The following is a 23,885-nucleotide window of genomic DNA, read 5'->3' as shown; positions in this document are numbered from 1 at the left end:
ACACATTCAGAACTGTTCATTCTCACAATATCTCTCAATTGTGAGACACTCTGAATGCTGTATATGCACAGGGACTTTTATTTTTAAGATCTGATTTCATAAATGATCTGCACTGTCTGATTGATATATAGACGATGTAAAGTGGGTTTCAGACTAGACAAGAAGCACTGCATTAAATTACATTGCTCTGCACCATGCCTCTAAAATACGGTATTATCAATGAAGTTTCTGTGCTCGCCTGCTGCTACTGATGGCGCTCTTGTTTAAACGGGCTCGCATCTGGATTTACGCTTGAACGACTTAATGTTTAAGGCTCAATCCCAATGCTATTTTTGTATTTTTGTATTTTGGGGAATTTTCTCATTCCCAGCCACTAGACTCTTCTGACAGGATTCGAGTGTCAGATGTGAAAGTATGTTGTGGTAATGCAATACAGGAGTTATTATTTTGCGTTCAAGAGTTCACACCTACCTAATGATTGATTATAAAGCTTGTTTGGCATGCTGTCCCGGGAGGGAGCCCTGAGCTAATAAGATCCTCGAGCCCGGGGCTCTCTCCCGTTTGCAAGGCGAGAGGGGAGTTTGAGCTCAGGTAGATCCGGAGAACTCCCCTGCTGTAGTAGCTAATGAACAGATAGTGATTGCTCTTAAGAGATAACTGCTTACTAGGAGCATGTCTATGGTGCCGATTTGGACTAGTCAATTAACTTAAGTTGCATGCTTTTGGATGGTGGGGTGAGCATGGGGAGAACATGTAAACTCCGCGCAGAAACGTTGGCTGGCTTGGTAAGGACTAGAACCAGTGAAGTTCTCGCTGTGGGGCAACAGTGCTAACCACTGGGCCACCATGCCACTTATTTAGGAAAGGAAGAGGAGTAATACCTACTTCTAGGGAGATTGTTCAAAACGAAGATGGTTGTTATGTGGAGCTTATGGTATTTATAGTAGCTTAGGAGTCATCTGATTGGTGAATTATGAATTGAATAATGCGGGACCATCTGCACGCAATCATAATCATGTGATCCTTTCAAAATTTGTTTACAAATAAACTTAACTTATAGCCAATTTAGGGAATTTTAGCTAATTTGTGCATCTCCTGACTTCCGTGTGCAGCCATGCTGCTGTTGTAGCTGGTGTATTCTGGGAAATTTTGGTACCCCTTGGTTTCGAGTGTGGTCCAGAAAAATCTCTGTTTCTAGGGGTATCTAGCCCTTCCGATTAGGCCTGTGCCTAAGCTAAAGAGAATTGGGACACCCCTACCTCTTCACTTGAACGCACAAAATGAGGGGGAGGGGCTAAGGGGTAGAATTGGAATTAAGCCTGAGTTTAACTGATTATATTTTAATTACATTACAACATTGATGCTGTAAAATGAACTTTATGAACCATCACGTTCAGCCTACACTTAAAGTTTATCTGTGGCTGAAAAACACTAGCTGTGCATATACAGCCCATTGCGTGACAAACTTGGAATTTTGAGGGGAAAAAAAGATGCAATTGCCTTTTGTTCAGTGTCATAGTGGAAACATGCCTCCACATGAAAGGCAGGTTTCCACACGGTATAGGTTTTGTTTTTTGTCTTCTTCGCTGTGGATGCTTTGCTTTGGAATGCAACTATCAAAAGGCATTTACTTATCTCTTATCAGTGACATTTATTTTTGTATTTACATTTGTAAATTTGAGTAGCAGCAGGAGTTTGCTGGAACACCAGCCAGCAAGGAAGCGTCACGCTTAAGTCCAAAAAAAGATGTCTTTTGTAACTGGAGGGGTATAAATTGTTCAAACTTGTGTCAGAAAGTCACTCACTGCAGATGGTGCAGACACCACCCAAGACTTCTCTAAAGCTGACAACGCTCAAACAGAAGGTGAGAACTTCTAAAAAAGAAGGTGAGTCTTGGGACTGTATAATATTTGGGTGTTCAGCCGGTATAAAATAATCAGCAAAACACATATGCTGACCGCAGGCAGGAAAACATTAGATGGACATTTCATTTTGATAAGATGAATGTTTATGTCTTTTATGCAATATGTCTGTATATACATTGGTAACACTTTAGGTCACAATTCATGCTATTAACTACTGGTTTATTAGTTGCCTATTATCAATATTACCTGTTCATTAGTAGTTATAAAGAATGATCTTATTCTGCATCCTTAATCCTATCCAAAACCTAATTAATATTAATAAATATTAATAAACATTAATAAATCTTAGGTTATTAAGCTAGCAGTGTTACTTGTTTGTTAATAGAGCTAATTATGACCTAAACTAAAGTGAATTTACTTGTTGATTTGTTATTAAAATGTCGAGACTTCTCAACCAGCATAACAAAAACCATTTCTGCAAACCATCACCTTTAAGCTGGCTGACTGCTGGATTGTAGAACCTGTTTTCCTGAATGCATATTTGTGGGGCTTCTAGAACTCGCACACTTGTTTGTGCACTTTTCATGATTTCTAGGTCACACAGTAAACAATAGTGTCACCAATATTTACATTTGTTGTCAATGAGTTTACTATGACTTAAATATTATTAATAAAAGTCTTGTTTTTTTGTGAAATAATCGATGCAGACAGTAAGTCAGCACCTGTCATTTTATTCATTTATTGGATTGATATTTTTTAAATGGTAATTTAAGGTTTTTAATAACTTATTTTCAGTTTACATTTTCAGTTTTAATTAGCCTATAAGTTTGCAGAGGTTATAGGCATAGTTTACCCAAAATGAACCCATACCCAAAATGAACCCATCATTCATTTTTGATGTACACAAGATATTTTAAAGAAATCTTAAAAAAACCTGTAATCATGGTCATTCATGAATATTATGGATGTCAGTGGTTACATGTTTCCAGCTTTCTTCAAAATATACTGTTTTGTGTTTAACAAAAGACTGTATGGAAACCCATTCATATACAGGGGTTGGACACTGAAACTGAAACGCCTGGTTTTAGACCATAAAAATCCATTAGTATTGTGTAGGACCTCCTTTTGCAGCCCATTTTTTGCACGTATTTTGAGCCATTCTTCTTCAGAATAGTGTTCATGTCAATACGTGATGCTTCTGGAGGAAAACTTATCCTGACTCACTCCTCCAAAACACCCCAAAGCGCTAATATTACTATCTGGGTACTGTGTAGGCCATGGGAGATATTCAACTTCACTTTCATGTTCATCTGACCACTCTGTCTCCAGTCCTGCTGTGTGTATTGCTGCATTATCATCCCATTGGGTCACATAATCCTCCAGGTTGGATAGTCTTTGGCAGTGACCCAGCGCCCATCTAGCACCAGTATTGGGCCTAGGGAATGCCCTGATATCACAAGCACATTTTCCCAGTAGTTACATATACCTAAGGAAATTCATCTTATGTGATATGAACCTACAGATGATGGTGAATGTATGCGAACTGAATGATCTATTTGAAATAAAGTAGAAATTGTGAATCAAGTTTAAATGTATCCATATTTGGTATAGATCTTTTAATGGTTTTGTACATTAAGCAATTTTTATCTTGTTAATTATGAATTACAATTACTTTTTTTCAATTTCCTGTTTTGTGTAGGAACCATATTGACCCAACCTAGATCTCTGATCCTGTAAAATAACTAAGAAAGTTTCACTAATTATTCATCATGGCATGTGAACGGGACTACAACACTCTAATGGCTGGATTGCAAGAGCTTGATCTCCAAGGAAATGCAGTCCCCAGTGATCTTTTACTAACAGGTGAACATTCAATTCCCCTTGCCGTAAATCCACGTGGTCAGGTGCTGATGGCTGCATCTCATTATGGCCAGGGACGTATGGTGGTGCTGGGACATGAAGGATTCTTAACACGCTTTCCTGGCCTGATGAAGAATGCCCTGACTTGGCTCAGGCCAGATACCAGAGATGCCGGGGTTGTAGGAATTCAGAGGAGTTTACGTGCAGTAGCTGAAAACTTCCCAATCAAGACAGAGCTAGGAGACTTTCGGAATGACTTATCTATATATATCACAGATGCTTACAGTGTTGAGACATCTGCAAAGGATCTGATAGCTTTCCTCAAAGCTGGGGGTGGTTTGATTATTGCTGGACAAGCCTGGCACTGGTCTCGCAAACACCCACAAGAAAGCACTATTAGGAACTTTCCAGGTAACAAGGTCTGCAGTGTTGCAGGAATTTACTTTACAGAGCGCCCAGGACAAGTCAGCATCTTTCCTGTTCCTAGAAATATCCCTTCTACTTGGCATGCTTTGTCGTAAGCCTAGCATACTCACATGCATTTTTCCCTTTCTTTAACAAAGTAACATTTGATCAATTGTATGTAATTGCTTCTTTTCAGAATGTGCCAGGACGTTAAGAAGGATCTAGAGTTCTTGCTGGAAGGTGTGTTCGAGTTCGACACTCGTGGGACTTTAGCATCTGAGGTGTTGGTGCATGGACCATTGGCATTTCCCATCGCTCTCACTCAAGATGGAAAACCATTTTTTGCTGGTGCCTATTATGGGCTAGGTCGAGTAATTCTGGTATCCCATGAATGCTACCTGAGCAAAAACACCACATCCACTTTCATGATCAATGCTATCAAGTGGCTTGCTGAGGGTCGCCAGGGTGTTGTTGGGATCATACCAAGACTCAAAGTAGCCCATGAAGTACTGGCCAAATCTGCATTAGATTGTCAGTTGACTGGTTTTAGAGATGACCTTAGCGTCTACGTCTGCACCTCCTACAGTGATGCCCACTGTGCAGAGATCCAAGAATTTGTTGCAGAAGGTGGAGGACTTCTGATTGGTGGTCATGCTTGGAATTGGGCTAGAACTAACTGGAGCTCCAATGTAATGACTGAATACCCAGGAAATCGCATTCTTAACAAGATGGGATTGAGTCTATTGGAGAACACCTTGAGTGGAGGGTTATATAAAGCTCCAGAAGTAGAGCATGGTAGTGAAGAGGGGTACCACTTTTGGAGAATGCTGCAGCGATTTGCTGAACATGTTAAATTAGGGCAAAAACTGACTGATCAGGAACAGGGCTACCTGAAGCAGCTGAGCAGCGATTGTGCCAGTTACCTTCGTTCGCGCTGTTATGATAGTGCTGCTTACACTTCAGTGTTAGCTCTTCTTACTGACATAGTGAAGATGCCAGGTTTTCCACAAGTGAGTAGTAACTGTCCTGTGGAAAGTCCCAATGACTGCATGATGCTCCACATTAGTAAGGAGGTCTACAAAGTGACACCTCATCCTGATGACCTTATTTCATACATCATCAAGGACAGACCCAATTTGCCCTCCGTGTCTAATGCAAGAGTTCGGATCACTGCCAACACTGCAGGTACTAAAATTGCTCAGGTACTGAGGTTCTCATGGTGACCTGTGTTCAAATCCCGGCTTGAGGTCCTTTGCTAATCTTTCCCCTTTCTCTCTGTTTTCGTTCATTCCTGTTTGACTCTGGACTTTCCCATAAAAAAAATATGAAAAACTCAATGTTTGTGCAGTCTAAATGCAATTACTTGTTTTAAGATTCTGTAGAATGGATCAGCACCGGCTTATATCTTTCTCCTGGTATGAAGACATACATCACAATACCTCCAGAACTCATTGGAACAAACTGGCAGGTGATCTATAAAGTACATTAATTCAGTGAAATAGTTCTTCATGCTCACTTATTTTGTTAGATACAACCTTAATGCTTATTCGGCTTTGAGAGTTATTTAAACGAGCAGACACTCTTTGCAGGTACAGCTTGGTTGTCAGACAGATAACATTGGTGGATCAAACATCCTGAAGCGAGCTCCTGTGGTCGATGAGAGGTTCCCCTTGGACTCAAAAAAGGTCCAGGTCTGTAATCTGTGGGGAGGACTCATCTACTTCATAGCACCTCCCGAAAGCAAAGTGGAAGGGGTGGAAATTGTTGTGCAGACCGCAGTACAGGCTCCATATTTCAAGTCTGGTAGGAATATTGAATTAATGTTCAATAAGTGTGACAATAAGTGTGTTTAATAAGTGGTTGAACACATTTACAGATCTATTGTAAAAACTGAAAATGTTATATCGCTTTGTTTCTTAGGAGAGACCAGTGTAGCTGACTGGGTGGGCAAGATTCGTAAGAGACCTGCTCCCTGGGCAGAACTTGAGTTTGAAAACCTCATCATGACTATGCCCTCAGATTTCATTCGGAATCTAGACCGCCCTGATGAGGTGGCTAAACTTTGGGATGCCATAATGAGAAGCGTAAGTGACTTGGCAGCTACTCCAGCCAAATTCCCCCGCAAGGAGCGATTTGTTGGAGATGTTCAGATCTCTGCTGGTCAGTGAATAAAACATCACTTTTACAAATTCAATCGTGATTTATTTTAATTACATTTAACACACACTGGCCTGGTAATATAACGGTTGCTTAATTTCTCACCTTAGGATTCATGCATTCTGGATATCCCATAATGATGCTCTCCAGTTCTGCTTCACAACTACTAAATGTGAAGGAAGCCCATAAACATGATTTCTGGGGACCAATTCACGAGTTGGGCCATAACCAGCAGCGTAAGGTTTGGGAGTTTCCTCCACACACCACTGAGTGCACCTGCAACCTGTGGTCAGTGTACATCCATGAGAAAGTTCTGGGTGTGAATAAGGCTAATGCGCATCCATGCATGACTCTACAAAGCCGGCAGGCTTGTATCATTAAGTATTTCAGTGGTGGTAAGGATTTAAAAAACTGGACTAAGGCCACGGCACTCGAGACTTACATGCAGGTACAAAGAGATTGCTAAAGTTTTAACAGTATTGTGTATTCTTTTAAAAAAAAATTTAAGAAGATTAAAGTACTCACTTATTTTCTGTCAACTCTGTCAAATAACTGATTCAATTTATTTCTAGCTTCAAGAGAAATTCGGCTGGGGTGCTTTCAAGAAAGTTTTTTCTCTCTACCATGATATGAAAGATGTCCCAAATGACAACGCAGGAAAGATGAATCTATATGCCAAGACCTTCTCCAAGGTGGTCAACCACAACTTGTCCCCGTTCTTCAAAGTGTGGGGTTGGCCCATCCAGCCCAACACAGAACAGGAGCTCTTCCATCTGCCAGCATGGAGAGACCATCCTGTAAGCCAGTATGCATAAGAACATGTTGGATAGCAATAAATTATGCACACATTTTCAAAAACATTACCATAATCATTTTTTACTTTTCATTTGATTAGTGCATAGATGAGATTAGTGCATAGATGATATATATATATATATATATATATATATATATATATATATATATATATATATATATATATATATATATATATATATATATTAGTGTGACATGCTTGCATGTTATTTAAAGCACTTATTAATCAAATGCAGCTATATGGTAAGTGAGCTTACAATAAATGTAACCAGTAAATTTACTTTTTCTGAATGTAACAAAAAAAAAAAATAACAAAAATTAAGCAGTTGTCCACATCCTGTAGAACAAGTGGGTCTCTATAGCCCTCTACTGGTTAAAAATATTTTTTTCTTTAATTGTAAACCCTTCTGATTTATCGCTGACCAACAGATGACAGAACTCTACACCTAACATCTAAATTAACATCCAGAAAAAACTTTTATTAAAATGAGATCATTTAAGCGTATTCTTCATCAAAATAAGTAATATTTCACACACAAGCTAATGATATAGTTTTGGAATTTTGTGGTAAAATAGGTACATGTTTTATTGAAATTCTGAAAAAAATTGCACAAAATAAAACAGACAGTCAACAGCAACAAACAAATATCCTCAACCCTTATTTATTTATTTTTCTAAAAGAGCCCCTATTATACATTAAAATGGGCGTATTTTGGTTTTAAGGGTCTCTAACAACATTCTAATATGCATGCAAGTTCAAAAAACACTTTCATGGTCTTATAATCTGCATTTATTTTTACCTAATTATCCCAGAGACTTCCATATAAACCGTTCAGCGATTCATTTGTTCCCAAACCCCTCATTAGCGTGAAGCTAATCTGCGCTGATTGGACTGACAGCCTGTTGCAATTAGCCGACCGTGTTCAGCACGAGACAGAGAGAAATGCCCAGCACGGCTTATCAACAATACTTAAGTATTCAGAGTGCAGAGTGTATGTGTGAGCATACCTACCAACACTCCTGTTTTTCCCGGGAGTCTCCTGGATTCCGATTACAGCGGCTGGCCGACACATGCTTCATAGTAGTTACTAACACCATAGTACACAGTACCCAGTTTTCAACAGTGTTATCAGTGCCGGCGCAAACATAGAGGTGACATTGGTGGCGTCCGCGAACCCCCCGGTCCTCACTTTCATCCGCGACACCCACCCTCTTTTACCCAGTCCTCACATTTGGGTTGAGCCGGCATGATCGCCTAGAGCGCCAGTTCACCTTGCTGGACTGTTCTGAACCTTGATCGCTGCATGTGTGTAGGAACAAAGAGGCACGAGTCGTGTTTTCAACGTGGCTTTAGACGCGATATGAGAATATAAAGAGTTAACCTGATACAGTACAAGCGATTACAAGTAACAAAACACAATTCAATAAATAATTTGCAAGCTAGAGAAAACAAGGAGACAGCCATTTTGATTGCACTTACACTTGTGAAATGGAAGAAGAAACTGATCCTTGATCCACTGATCCATGTTCTGACAGTCCCTTACATCAATAGTCTTTTCTGATCCTTCCTTTAACAAATGGCTGATGAATCCCTCGTTGTAAGTGTGTAGATTCCAGAAGCACTCAACTGCAAAAGGCTGGGCTATAATGAGGTATTTTTGCAAAAATAAACCTCACCCACTGACTCGTCACAGCTTCTTTTTTGGGTTAAAAAAAATGACACTAACTTTCCCCTCACACTTCCAATAATATCCAGCAGAATCTCCCACAGCGTCTTCATGACCTAATTCAACCGGCGTCTGCCACAGTGCTTGTCTTCCTTTTTTCCCTTTGCTACTGTGTTTGTGGGCGGGGCCACAGGTTTCAATTTTCCCGGGTTTGCATACACAACAATTGGGCGGTGCTTAAGTTTCGTATCCATGTCACGCCCCAAATAGCTAAAGACTCGTTATCAAGATGATTCATTTGAAGCACTAGGAGTCGACTCTTTTATAAATGAATCAATAGTTTTAAACACTGTGCACTTTCAGATTTAAGCCTTAGCTGGATATTTCACTTCACTTAGAGGTGTGTTACACACTACATGGAAAGTCATTCTCAAAAACCCATGATAGGAGCTCTTTAACAGAACAGTCTCCAAACATCAGGGTTCAAGTGATCAAGCATCAAACAAATACACAGCTAATGTATGTATTGGGTGCACACAACCCCATATAGCAGAAAAAAATGAACAAATAAAACTATAATTAAAATTAAAACATTGGGATTTTTCATCGGCTGGTGAACTGCCATGCCTTATACTGCAAATGCAGAGGTTAAGGTCTCGTTTGTAGCAAATCATTAATTTATACTGCCTGATATCTCGTTTAATGCTTAAACAACTAAATGAAAGCTTGAGTCTGTTTAACTGACTGCATTTTAATATTCTGGCTTATCAATAATAAAAGTCTCTATGAAAAAGAAATATTGAAGGTGTTTTTATGGTGAACTTGACAAAACACTTTCTTTCTACTGGTGTTTAAAGTCCCCATGACATCAGTCTGAAGTTCGAACTCCATACAAGTATTTTGGCATTTTGTTTATGACTGTTATCAGGAAATGATGTCAAGTTTGCAATGATATTAGTGTAGTACTGGTTGTCTCTTTAAGTGTGGTTTATTTATAAACTAATTTTGAGAGGATCACATGCTTATGATCAACACGGCTGGCTCCGTAATCTGACCCATTAGATGATTACGGAAGCATTATAAATAACCAGAGTTTTTCACTCCAGTTATCTTCGTCTTGAAGCTTCCCCCCCTTCCATCCCTACTTCCTCCCCCTTTTCCGATAGGGCGACACAGTGGCCCAGTGGCTAGCACTGTTGCCTCACAGCAAGAACACCTCTGGTCCAACCTCCTATCGGGCTGGTTGGTGTTTCTGTGCGGAGTTTACACGTTCTCCTCGTGTTCGCGTGGGTTTCCTCCGGGTCCCCCGGTTTCCTCCCACCGTCCAAAAACATAAACTATAGCCAATCGACTAAACCAGTTATCACCGAAAACAACCTTAGTTTACACTTCTCACACGGCAACAAGCAGGGGAGTCCTCGAGACCTACCTGAGCTCGAACTCCACTCTCGCCCTTCTAACGGGAGGGAGCCCCGGGCTCGAGGATATTACGAGCTCAGGGCTCTCTCCCAGGACAGCATGCCAAATACGTTTTATTGATTATCAGCTAAGTGTGAACTCTTGAAACAACTCAAATATTAGTCATTTGTGCTCGTACAGATTAGAGTGAGAGATAATTCGATACTGAAATGTTTTCTAATTTTTGTGTATAATCACAATAAAAACAAAACAACTAGAGCTGTTTAAAACTTTTCTCAGAGACACACATGCAGCCTATCTCAATGGAGAGCGAAAATAGCAAAAACATTCTGTTTCGTTCATTTAGAAAGGCACAGTTTATACAAAGAGTTGGTTATACACAGCATAATCCAAACCCTTTATAGTTTAGAATCGTCTTACATGTATATGACAAGAACAGATGTTGTTATTTTAATCTGAAATGTCAATAATTGCCGAGCCCACCGTGTGCACTAGTGCTGACGTTTAGAAAACAAGTGAAGCACAAAGCCTCCTGTAGCCTGCATATGAAAATATTTGTATGCTGAATAAGATATAGCTTATATTTCTGTAAAATATAATATTATTTAAATAAAATATGGTGTATCTGATACCTTAGTCAACATAACCTCATTAAGTTTGCATATGTAATGTATGATCATCTCATATCAGTTCAGCAGAAATGTCTTTATGTGGCTGAAAGTGATCCGATCAGAGCAACGAATGAAGTGACCTGCTGTAAAACGGCCCTTTATGTTTTGATTCCTGTGGGCTATTAACATACAGGAGGTAATTTGGGTGTATATATACACACACACGGACACATATACAGTTGAAACCAAAAGCTTACATACACTCTAAAAAAAGGAACATAACTTTTTTTTTTAATGTCTGATGTTAAATCATACTAAACGTTTACTATTTTAGGTCTGTTAGAATTACTCACATTATTTACATTTGCTAAATGCCAGAATAATGAGAGAATTTCATTTTGTACAATTATTTGTTTGTACAATTACTACTTGTTTGTACAATTATTAAGAACAAAATGGGTGTCCCAAATTAATGTATCCTCTTTCTTTTGTCATACTTTAAGAGACCTTAAAATAAAACGTGTCTTCAGTTAAATGAACTACAGTGTGTTCTGTAAGATGCTTGTAGATGGCGCATGATGAGGAAGTTATGTTGAGGAAACTATGTTCTGATAAAACAGCAAAGCCAGGGCCGTCGCTAGACCCAATTTACTGGGGCACGTGCCCTAATAAAAATCTCCAGTGCCCCAGTTAATGCTTTGAGATATGATTTACCTCATATGCAAGTGTATTTAATGAGTGGTAATTCCGAAATAAAGACCATATTCTCAATGTGCAATCAAACAAACGCTGGTGAAAGCAGTGTAATCAAAAAGCAAATTGACACATCTCCGCGTGTGCGCAGAGAACCCGAGCGCCTCTAGCACGCGCTGCTGTTCTGCTGGTGCGAGTCCCGGTAGTTAACATGCGCGCCAAAAAAAAAGCAGGCTACTTGCTTGTCACGCGCCGCTCATGCGTTGTAAAACCGGCGAAACAGCCTTTTTTGTTTTGCAAAAAACTAAAGCTTAAACAATATGATGGTGATCTTACTAAGAATGCCTCCTCATAGATTTTTTTTTGTATGAAGCAAAAAGGAGGGATGAGGAGTCAGGGAGGAAAGACTTAATAAAACCAATTCTCTGCCATGTGTCAAGCATAAGTCAACAGATAATTCTATAAAAAAATCTGTATTTTATTGAATTGTCTATAGAATTTAATTCAAATTAAATTAATATTTATGTAAAAGATTTCTTAAATGATCTTAGCATATCACTCCAGTTGTCTTAACATTGTTTTCCAGTTACATTTAAGATTATTTAGATTAATAATTGTATAATAATAAGAATACTTTTATTTATAATATAGTGTAGGTGTATATATATATATATATATATATATATATATATATATGTGTGTATATATATATATATGTGTGTGTATATATATATATATATATATATATATATATATATATATATATATATATGTGTGTATATATATATATATATATATATATATATATATATATATATATATATATATATATATATATATATATATATATATATATATAGTGTGGGGGGATGGGGGGAGGGAGTGCGTGCCCCAGTAGTGCTTTATTTCTAGTAACGCCCCTGAGCAAATCCATTAAAGGAACGCATGCATAAACTCCAGAACACATGCACATCCTGATCTGAGTGTGTCGCATCCTTTTCCTACAGGTATGTCAAATCAGTTTTTATAGACCGTTGTTCATTTATAATAAAACTTAAGAGGTTCATTAATGCCATAGATGATGTTTGTACAGTTAAAGTGATTGTTGAGTTAAAAAAAGAGAGTACTTTTCGCAATTCAGTTAAGTAATAAAGTTTAAACTTCAAGATAATGTAGAAACATGATGTGTTCCAACCTTTCTGTATTTTCTGTGTAATCTTGATAGATTTTTTAGTTTAGGGAAGCGCGGGGCACAAAGTAACGCAGTGTTAAATGTGACAGAGTTTAAGGTATTTGCTCAGGGTTAACCATGGCATGCTTCTAAGGTTTTCACCACATTTTCCTGCCAATTATTGAAAAAGATTGGCAAAATTTGCATGAGAAACACAGGAGAAACTATTTTTGCAGCATAAAAGTATTTTTTATTATTGTCGATATTTTTAATTATTAAAAAAATCTGTGAATGTACATAAAATCTTACATTATTGTGATCACCGTCTTCTAGACTAAAAGATGAAACCATTTTGAAAGATGTAAAAAACACAGTGACTGCTAGCCAGCTTTGGGGAAAACACGACACAGCGGGGTTAGCTGTAACAATTTTGGGATTTAATGTTGTGAACTTTTTATATTAAAATGTTGTTTAATAGAAAATTATTTTTTATATAGGAAAAAAAGTAATTTTATTGCTAATAATGCTAATAATAATGCAAATGCATTGTATAATAGTCGATAAATGGATAATAATGCAAATAGATTCGAATGTGTTTATCCAATAAATAAATAAACATGCTGTGCTATATAGAATAAAAAATGAGCCAATTACTGAGGAAGTAAGGCTACTATTTAAAGAGCCCATATTATGGGTTTTTGAAAATGCCCTTCCATGTAGTGTGTAACACAGCTCTAAGTGAAGTGAAATATCCAGCTAAGGCTTAAATCTGTAAGTGTACAGTGTTTAAAACTATTGATTCATCTATAAAAGAGTCGACTCATAGTGCTTCAAACGAGTCGTCTTGATAACAAGTCATTAGGTGTTTCGCGATGACGCAGCCACGAAACACAAGCCTCGCCAGTAGTTACGCGCGCAAACCAGGGAAATTTGAAACCTGCGGCCCCGCCCACTAACACAGAAAAAACACTAGACACACACACACAGACGCCGCCGGTCAATGAAGTCACGCTGTGCTCAGATGGATAATATTGACAGTCTCTACCCAAAGATGAAACTGTGAAGAGTCAGTGGTTGAGGTTTATTCACTAGTGTAAGTAAGTGCGATTAAAATTGTTGCCTCGTTTACTCTAGCTTGCAAATTATGTATTTATTGTGTTTTGTTACTTGTTAACCTGGTACAGTACACGCGGTTACTCTTTATATTCTCTTGTCACATGTAAGCCACGTTAAAAACGCGACGCGTGCCGCTTTGTTTACGGATTTAACGTTCAATGCTTTTGTGAGCTCGCGTTCCACTGCCGTTTGTCGTTGCTATGGCGATCGTAAGCTAGGAGACAGGAGACTCGCGTCGCTTTCCCTAGTTCTGAGGAGCGTTGTGTGTGTGTGTGTGTGTGTGTGTGTGTGTGAGTGAGTGAGTGAGAGAGAGAGAGAGAGAGAGAGAGAGAGAGAGAGAGAGAGAGAGAGACTCGCGTCGCTTTCCCTAGTTTTTCTGAGGAGCGTTGTGTGTGTGTGTGAGAGAGAGACTCGCGTCGCTTTCCCTAGTTCTTCTGAGGAGCATTGTGTGTGTGTGTGTGAGAGAGAGAGAGGCTAGGAGACTCGCGTCGCTTTCCCTAGTTCTTCTGAGGAGCGTTGTGTGTGTGTGTGTGTGAGAGAGAGAGAGAGACTCGCGTCGCTTTCCCTAGTTTTTCTGAGGAGCGGTGTGTGTTGTATGTGTGTGAGAGAGAGAGAGAGAGAGAGAGACTCGCGTCGCTTTCCCTAGTTCTTCTGAGGAGCGTTGTGTGTGTGTGTGTGAGAGAGAGAGAGAGAGAGAGAGAGAGAGAGAGAGAGAGAGACTCGCGTCGCTTTCCCTAGTTTTTCTGAGGAGCGTTGTGTGTGTGTGTGTGTGTGTGTGTGTGTGTGAGAGAGAGAGAGAGAGAGAGAGAGAGAGAGAGAGAGAGAGACTCGCGTCGCTTCCCCCAGTTCTTCTGAGGAGGGTTGTGTGTGTGTGTGTGTGTGAAAAAAGCCTTACACTATGAAGCGTGTGTGCACTGTGACTACTTTTATATAGTTGATTACCAGCTGGGCATTTCACTCTGTCTGGTGCTGAAGCCTGTCACTGTCGACCAATCGCAGCAGGCTGTCATCGGTCCAATCAGCGCAGATTAGCTTCGTGCTGAGGAGGGGGTTGGGAACAAATGAATCGCTGAACGATTCATATGGGAGTCGTTGGGATAATTAGGTAAAAATAAATGCAGATTATAAGACCATCAAAGTGTTTTTTGACCTTGCATGCATATTAGACTGTTGTTGGAGACCCTTACAACCTAAATATGACCCTATTTCATGTATAATATGGGCTCTTTAAAGTAAACTGAATTTAAGTTAACTGTGTGAATCTGCCTTTTTAAGCATGTTACAACTAACTCTCTGTCTGTTACAACTTGCCCCACAGGTGGCCCCACTCTCCCCTTAAAGTGGATAATGTACTGATGTCACTCATCCAGTTAAGGTGTAAAAGGGAAAACACAGTCTGTAAGGGTTAAACACATTATATACACATATAAATGAAACCCGATTTTCATTGATTGTTAATTTAATCAAATTCATAATGTTGTGCTCTAGTGATTCTGATTTCTCTTTGTATAAAACCTCACTGTATCTAACAGACAAGTGAATTGTTTAAAATGTTAGTGTTAGGTGAAGACATGGTGGTGGTAAGGCAAAATGTGTTGAATCGTATACTGATGTTAAATATCTTAAAGGTATTACATTTATTGACTTCATGTACAAAACTGCAATGCTGTCGTTTGAATGGTCCTGAAAGCACGACCTGTGATGGAAAATTGTTAATAGTTAATAATTAAACGTTTTACACTTGCTGCTTTAGTCATTATAATCTATTTTTTTAGTTACTGACTTTCATACTTCACTGTCTGAGGCTGGTGATACAGTAACAGATGAACTAAGCTTTGCTTAATGATTCTCTCAGGTCGCAGTGCTAAACTAGATAAGTTTGAGATGCGAGTCATTTATTAACCCATCTTTCTGAATGGCTTGTGTGTGTTGTTTAAGAATTAGGTTATTGTTGCAGAGTAGTCAATAAAACGTTTGTTTCATGTTAAGATCCGTTTTGTGTTCATAAGATTATATCTCATCGTAAAAGACTTCCTAAAATATTGAAATACTGTCATTATGTTGGCCACGTAATAATATAATACGGCACATATAAAGGGACTGCTGTATGTTGTCTTTGATATGGCTGGACCAGTCCTAAGACATAGGTTTTACTTAATTCCTTATTAAAGAGCCCGAATTATACATGAAATCGGGTCATATTTTGGTTGTAAGGGTCTCCAACAACAGTCTAATATGCATGCAAGGTCAAAAAACACTTTCATGGTCTTATAATCTGCATTTAGTTTTACCTAATTATTCCAGCGACTCCCATATGAATCGTTCAGCGATTCATTTGTTCCCAAACCCGTGAATGGACCGATGACAGCCTGCTGCGATTGGTCGACACGGACAAGGCTTTAGAGCGAGACAGAGTGAAATGCCCAGCTGCTAATCAACACTATAAAAGTCACAGTGCATACACACTTCATAGTGGATTTTGGCTGCCAGTGGGTGAATGTAAATACAGACGATGGACTAGAAAATACTGACGACTAACTATTTTATTGAGCAAAAACACACACACAGGGCCGGCGCATCCATAGAGGAGACCTAGGGCGGCAGAATAGAGAGGGCACGTCGGCGACACCTCCATCACCACCCATGTCCTCAGTTATATCCGCGAATACCCACCCCCACCGGTCTTCAATTTCAACCGCGACACCCCCCCCGGTCCTCACTTTACTAACGGGTCCCTTTCGTTTTCACTATTGGGTTGAGGGCGGCGTGATCATCCTTTGCCTAGAGCGTTACCCTCCTCAGAGGAGACACACACACACACATTACCCTCCTCAGAGGAGACACACACACACACTACCCTCCTCAGAGGAGACACACACACACACACATTAAACTCCTCCCCGAGGACACGACACACACACCTAGAGCGCCAGATCAGCTTGCTGGGTGTAATTTAGACACCTCACCTCGAACCTGAGCTGAACTATTTTGAAACTTGAGTGTTGCATGTGTGTAGGAAAAGCTGACGATCCGTAAACAAAGCGGCACGCGTCGCGTTTTAAACGTGGCTTACACGCGATATGAGAATATAAAGAGTTAACCTGATACAGTACACGCGGTTACAAGTAACAAAACACAACTAAATACATAATGTGCAAGCATAATTTGCAATTGGGCGGTTATGAATTTGATTGTGTGGGTAAAAAATGGCTGTTAGGAGCTTTTTAAACAGTTTTCTTGTCTTATTATGTGTCAAACATCTTTAAACTAGACTTAATAAACAGGGGAATTACTCTTTATTTAAGAATTATCATTATATATTGTCTTAAAAAAACAAAGAATGTAAACATCAATGCATATTATCATTGTCCACTATTGTATTTAAATTAACAGTAGTTACAATGCAAAATTATTGCTTGTTGTTTGTCAAAATACTGATGCTTTAACTTTTTTAATGGGCAAACTTAAAACAGGTCAATTGCAGCTCATATAAAGTCTTAAACACACACACACACACACACACACGCACACACACACAAACTGGTCTTAAATTAGGTCACAGATTTTTTTTTTGTATTAAAAGCAAGATTGATAACATTTTCTAGTCAAAAAATCAGATCCCTTTTCACAGCGCACCATCATACTTATTTTTTATTTTCAGAAGGAACAAGTATTCATTTTGCATTGTAACTACTGTCAAGTCTTCATTGTTTTGACTTTCAGCAGTGATATTCGCATTACACTGAACTGAACTAAACTTAACTTCAGCTGTGTATAACTTAAGACTTTTTTCCATGACTGAATGTTCTTAAATCATTTATTTCTGGTGTTTAGATATTATTTATTTTTTTGCAGTGAACAACCTTCAAAGCCTTACAGATTGTTTTTTTATTGTGCCTATCTCTTTATTTCTATTTAGATATAAAGTTGAAATTGTGAGAAGTTTAGAATTATCCCCTATTGGTATTGATATCTTAATGTTTTTTTTTTACATTACAGAAATTTCAATCTTGTAACTTTAATTGTGAATTACATGAACAAATTGTTTCTTAATATATGCAACTTTTTTTCTTTCCTGTTTTGTGTAGGACTGAAAATCTATTGGTCTCATATTCACTGCATACACAAACTCTGGTCGAACCAGTCCAGTTTTTAGATCTTGTAAACTGACTAATCCAAGAGAGTTTGTTTGGAATTGACTTACTAAACTCAACTAATACATCATGGCACATGAACAGGACTACCACACTCTAATGTATGGACTGCAAGAGCTTAATTTTGAAGGGAATCCAGTCCCCTGTAATCTTATACTAATAGGTGAACATTCCTTTCCACTTGTCCTGAATCCACATGGTCAGGTGCTGGTGGCTGCATCTCATTATGGTCAGGGACGTGTGGTGGTGTTGGGACATGAAGAATACTTAACACGCTTTCCTGGCCTGATAATGAATGCCTTGACATGGCTCAGGCCAGATATCCGAGATGCCGGGGTTGTAGGGATTCAGAGGGGTTTATGTGCAGTTGCTGAAAACTTGAACCACTGCCATATCACGACAGAGCTAGGAGACTTTCGGAATGGCTTATCTATATATATCACAGATGCTTACAGTGTTGAGACATCTGCAAAGGATATGGTAGCTTTCCTCAAAGCTGGGGGTGGGTTGATCATTGCTGGACAAGCCTGGCATTGGTCTTATGGACACCCACAAGAAAACATTATTAGGAACTTTCCTGGAAACAAGGTCTGCGGTGTTGCAGGAATTTACTTTACAGAGCACACAGGAGAAGTCGGCATCTTTCCTGTTACTAGAAATATCCCTTCCAGTTGGCATGCTTGGACGTAGGTTTAGCAAACATACTTTCATTTTTCTCATTTTATCAAACCAAAATTTGACCAATTGCATGTAATTGTTTCTTTTCAGAAAAGGCAATAACTTTAAAGAGGATCTAGAGCTCTTGCTGGAAGATGTGTCCGAGTTCGACACTCGAGGTGATGCTATAGCATCTGAGGTGTTGGTGCATGGACCATTAGCATTCCCCATCGCTCTCACTCCAGATGGAAAAGCATTCATTGCTGGTGCCTATTATGGGCTAGGTCGAGTAATTCTGGTATCCCATGAATGCTACCTGAGCAAGAACACTATGTCCACTTTCATGATCAATGCTATCAATTGGCTTGCTGAGGATCGCAAGGGTGTTGTTGGGTTTTTACCAAGCCTCAGAGCAGCCCATGAGGTACTGGCCAAATCTGGTTTAGATTGTCAGTTGACTGATTTCAGAGATGACCTTAGCGCCTACGTCTGCGACTCCTACAGTGATGCCCACTGTGCAGAGATCCAAGAATTTGTTGCAGAAGGTGGAGGCCTTCTGATTGGAGGTCATGCTTGGTGGTGGGCCTACACTCACCAAGGCTACAATGTGATGACTGACAACCCAGGAAATCGCATTCTTAACAAGATGGGATTGAGTCTATTGGAGAACACCTTGAGTGGAGGGTTATATAAAGCTCCAGAAGTAGAGCATGGTAGTGAAGAGGGGTACCACTTTTGGAGAATGCTGCAGCGATTTGCTGAACATGTCAAATTAGGGCAAAAACTGACTGATCAGGAACAGGGCTACCTGAAGCAGCTGGGCAGTGATTGTGCCAGTTACCTTCGCATGCGCTGTTATGATAGTGCTGCTTACACTTCAGTGTTAGCTCTTCTTACCGACATAGTGAAGATGCCAGGTTTTCCACAGGTGAGTAGTGACTGCCCTGTGGAAAGTCCCAAAGACCACTTGATGCTCCACATTGGTAAGGAGGTCTACAAAGTGACACCTGATCCTGATGCCCTTCTTCCATACATCATCAAGGACAAACCCAATTTGCCCTCCGTGTCTAATGCAAGCGTTCGGATCACTGCCAACACCACAGGTACTAAAATTGCTCCAGTACTGAAGTGCTCGTGGTGACCTGAGTTTGAATCCCGACTCGAGGTTCTTTGCCAAACTTTCCTCTCTATCTGCTGTCAATCGTTGTCTCCTGTCTCTTTCTGCACTGTCCTATCAAATAAATGAAAAAACACCCCCAATTTTTATGTAGTCTAAATGCAATTACTTGTTTTAAGATTGTGAAGACTGGATCACCACAGGCTTATATCTGTCTCCTGGTATGAAGACATACATCACAATACCTCCAGAGATTATTGGAAAAAATTGGCAGGTAATCTGTAAAGTTCATCCATTACCCAAAATAGTTCTTTATGTACAGCTGCACACTTACCTTATTAGATACTTTAATGCTTATTCGGCTTTGAGACTTATTTACATGAGCAGACACTCTTTGCAGGTACAGCTTGGTTGTCAGACAGATAACATTGGTGGATCAAACATCCTGAAGCGAGCTCCTGTGGTCCATGAGAGATTCTCCTTGAACTCAAAAAAGGTCCAGGTCTGTAATCTGTGGGGAGGACTCATCTACTTCATAGCACCTCCCAAAAGCAAAGTGGAAGGGGTGGAAATTGTTGTGCAGACCGCAGTACAGGCTCCATACTTCAAGTCTGGTAAGAATTCTGAATTAATTTTGTGTGACTCAGTGAGTTTAACAAATTTATAGTACGGTAAAACCTTTCAATACCAAATGGCTTTGTTCCTCAGGAGAGACCAGTGTAGCTGACTGGGTGGGCAAGATTCGTCAGAGACCTGCTCCCTGGGCAGAACTTGAGTTTGAAAACCTCATCATGACTATGCCCTCAGATTTCATTCGGAATCTGGACCGCCCTGATGAGGTGGCTAAACTTTGGGATGCCATAATGAGAAGCGTAACTGACTTGGCAGCAAGTCCAGCCAAATTCCCCCGCAAGGAGCGATTTGTTGGAGATGTTCAGATCTCTGCAGGTCAGTGAATAAAACATCACTATTACAAATTCAATCACGTAATTTACTTTAACTACATTTAACACACACTGGCCAGGTAATAAAACGGTTTGTCCTTTTCTCGCCTTAGGTTTTATGCATTCTGGATATCCCATAATGATGCTCTCCAGTTCTGCTTCAGAGTTACTAAATGTGAAGGAACCCCATATTTATGATTTTTGGGGACCAATTCACGAGTTGGGCCATAACCAGCAGCGTCGGGTTTGGGAGTTTCCTCCACACACCACTGAGTGCACCTGCAACCTGTGGTCAGTGTACGTCCATGAGAAAGTGCTGGGTGTGGATAGGGCTAATGCTCATTCATGCATTACTCTACAAAACCGCCAGGAACGTATTAAGCAGTATTTCAATGGTGGTAAGGATTTTGAAAACTGGAATACTTGGACAGCACTCGAGACTTACATGCAGGTACAAACAAGATTGCTGGTATCTTAACAGTATTGTGTATTATTATTAATTTTATTAAGAGTTTAAAGTTTATACTCATCTTCTGTCATCTCTGTCAAATAACTTATTCAATTTAATTCTAGCTTCAAGAGAAATTCGGCTGGGGTGCTTTCAAGAAAGTATTTTCTCTCTACCATGATATGAAAGATGTCCCAAATGACAACACTGGCAAGATGAATCTATATGCCAAGACCTTCTCTAAGGTGGTCAACCACAACTTGTCCCCGTTCCTCAAAGTGTGGGGTTGGCCCATCCAGCCCAACACAGAACAGGAGCTCTCCCATCTGCCAGCATGGAATGACCATCCTGTAAGCCAGTATGCATAAGAACATGTTGGATAGCAATGAATTATTCACACAATTGCAGATAAACTATAACACGGAATGCTTAAATAGACTTTCTTGTACATTATTGATTTAATATAATTTTTATTTGATTAGTGAGTGTGTGGCGCTTGAATGTGATTTTAAAAGCACTTGTTATTAATCAAAGGTGGTTATATGCTAAGTGGCTAAAAATAATAAATGCAACCAGAACATGCACCTACTTAAATAAAACAATTACAACACTGCCAGTTTAACTGTATTGCTCGAGATTTTGTTTTAGTGTATTGTACATATCTTTATTTTCTAATAGAATAACTCGTATGAAATTTCCCAATAATAGTACAAATGCTAATTGTTAACAGATTTATCTGAAACTATGACACGTGAAGGATATTTGAGCATTTGCACAGCTACTGTATGTCAATTAGCCAGCCTAGGCATTTCCAGAAAACTCATGCTTTTTCTATACTTGCTGCATGTCAAATCTGCCATATTTAAAATCAGTGCGCTACATTGTATGATTGAGACACAATTTGAAGCAAGTCACAAACCAGAAGAGAACCGCACCAAAATCTCATTGTCTTTAAAATATAAACACAGTATTTTCTATGGAGCAGCACGGTGGTGCAGTGGGTAGCGCTTTCACCTCCGGTTTCCCCCACAAAGTCCAAAGACATGCGCTATAGATGAATTGGGTAAGCTAAATTGTTCACAGTGTCCACTGGTTTTTCCCAGTGATGGGTTGTAGCTGGAAGGGCATTTGCTTCGTAAAACATGTGCTGGATAAGTTGGTGGTTCATTCTGCTGTGGCGACCCCAGATTAATAAAGGGACTAAGCCGAAAAGAAAATGAATGAATGACTCACCCAGTCCAATCTTCAAGAAGAGCCCACAGTTAGCTCATCTGTTAGCTTTGCGGCTGTCTCCCACTATCCTGATCCATTTGAGCAGTTTTATTTTCTCGAGATCTTGTTTGATCAGGCTCATTATCAGATTTACTTGTGGTTTAAAAAAAATGAAAATATGCGTGACTGCTTCTTTGCCATTTTGAAAATACAAACATTTAGGTTGGTCACTATGCCAATATTTATTTTTACTTCTTACTGCGCACTAAACAATCACCATTCATTGAGAGTGATTGTAAACAAGAAAGCCGATTGGCTGCACATGGTTCATCACACACACAAGTTAATGCCGGAACCATTAAAATAAATACCAGAATGCAAAACACGAATATCTGACATTTTCCGGAACAGGATCTGGCTCAAATTAAGCACAAAGGGTTTTTGATCAAAGGGTTAAAAGAAGGGTTCAAATGGTTTCTTTTATTATTAAGCAATTCCTTCGCGTACCACAGTTTGAGAATCACTGATCTAGACAAGCAAAAAATATTGTCTTACTTTAACAAATAATAGGCCAAAATTTAGTTTTTCCCCTAAAATCAAGTTTTTAAAAAAATCTAACTGAATAAACAATCTAATCTTGTTTTTTCGTTTGACGTAGGTTTATTTTGCTTGCTTTAAACAAATTTTTTACATTTTTTTTTTTAAACAAGACAATTGTTACTACAAAAACTTAAATTAGGAAAAGCATTTTTTGGAGTACTGAACTCATGCATATCCAAAGCCTGAAGGTGACACCTGGAACGTGAAGGATCATTGAGTGAACATGGGATAAATCCAGATGCCCACACTGGTTCAGCATGCATCACCTCAGGCTTACAGAAAGTAAGCTCATGTGAGGTCAGACAAAACTGCAAAAACACTTGCTGACCGGATCATTAAAGGGTCACAACTGTAACAGCGTCTTTATTTCAAGAGTTCCCACTTAGATATGCTTGGCGTATAAAGCAGGCTTGGCATGCTGTCCCCGGAGAGAGCCCTGAGCTCGGAGATATTTGAGCCCAGGGCTCCCGCCCGGTCGATAAGCATATCAGGAGATCCGAGATCAGGTAGGTCTCGAGAGCACCCCTTTAGAAAAGGAAGGAAAAGGAGGAGATGGGGTGGAAGGGGGGATTCTTCCAAACGAAGATAGAGCAGTAGGGAGAAAATTATCCATTTATAGTATACTAGGATCACTCTGATTGGATTATTACTGATTACAAATGAGCGGCCAGACGTGATCAATCATATCACGTGCTCCTCTCGAAATTAGTTCATGAAACTTCACTTAAAAGGAAGACGAGTGGCAAATCCGAATTTCATTGCGAATTTCCGTTTTCCATATAAAATTAAATTTCCTTGTTTTGATGACACCACGTCATTTCTTCTTCTACCGGGTTTAATTGCAGTTGGCAATACAATTTGGAAGGTGCGTCTCTGAACATTGCAATAGCTAAAAAGTGACGAATCTATCTCATGCATAATAACAAAGTTGCATCTCATTCACAATAGAGTGCGCTGATTGGTTCAAACCAAC

General features: G+C 39.4%; 2 protein-coding genes across 5 annotated transcripts; both read left to right on the top strand.

The window, feature by feature from the left end:
* Window positions 1–563: 563 nt before the first annotated feature.
* LOC130242455 (TRPM8 channel-associated factor homolog) lies at window positions 564–17,994 on the top strand. 4 transcript variants are annotated; one of them, XR_008838979.1, is made up of 10 exons: window positions 564–1,886; window positions 3,565–4,242; window positions 4,327–5,315; window positions 5,504–5,598; window positions 5,720–5,933; window positions 6,051–6,290; window positions 6,398–6,735; window positions 6,860–7,084; window positions 15,099–15,178; window positions 17,869–17,994. XR_008838979.1 is itself a non-coding variant. In XM_056474572.1 (9 exons), the coding sequence occupies exons 2-9, from the start codon at window positions 3,635–3,637 to the stop codon at window positions 17,872–17,874; spliced, it is 2,715 nt and encodes a 904-aa protein (XP_056330547.1). In that variant the 5' UTR covers window positions 564–1,886; window positions 3,565–3,634; the 3' UTR covers window positions 17,875–17,994. The 4 variants fall into 4 exon arrangements, 3 of the variants coding, with proteins under 3 accessions (XP_056330547.1, XP_056330546.1, XP_056330545.1); XM_056474572.1 differs by lacking the exon at window positions 15,099–15,178; XM_056474571.1 differs by lacking the exon at window positions 17,869–17,994 and having other exon boundaries at window positions 564–1,864; window positions 15,099–17,843.
* Window positions 17,995–19,743: 1,749 nt separating this feature from the next.
* On the top strand, window positions 19,744–21,712 carry LOC130242456 (TRPM8 channel-associated factor homolog). The gene is made up of 5 exons (XM_056474573.1): window positions 19,744–19,982; window positions 20,109–20,322; window positions 20,417–20,656; window positions 20,766–21,103; window positions 21,226–21,712. Exons 1-5 carry the CDS (start codon window positions 19,932–19,934, stop codon window positions 21,466–21,468), a joined length of 1,086 nt encoding a protein of 361 aa, XP_056330548.1. The 5' UTR covers window positions 19,744–19,931; the 3' UTR covers window positions 21,469–21,712.
* Window positions 21,713–23,885: the final 2,173 nt, after the last annotated feature.

Source organism: Danio aesculapii, chromosome 15 (assembly GCF_903798145.1).
Source record: "Danio aesculapii chromosome 15, fDanAes4.1, whole genome shotgun sequence".
Lineage (NCBI taxonomy): Eukaryota > Metazoa > Chordata > Actinopteri > Cypriniformes > Danionidae > Danio > Danio aesculapii.
This window is presented reverse-complemented; position numbering and strand designations above follow the sequence as displayed.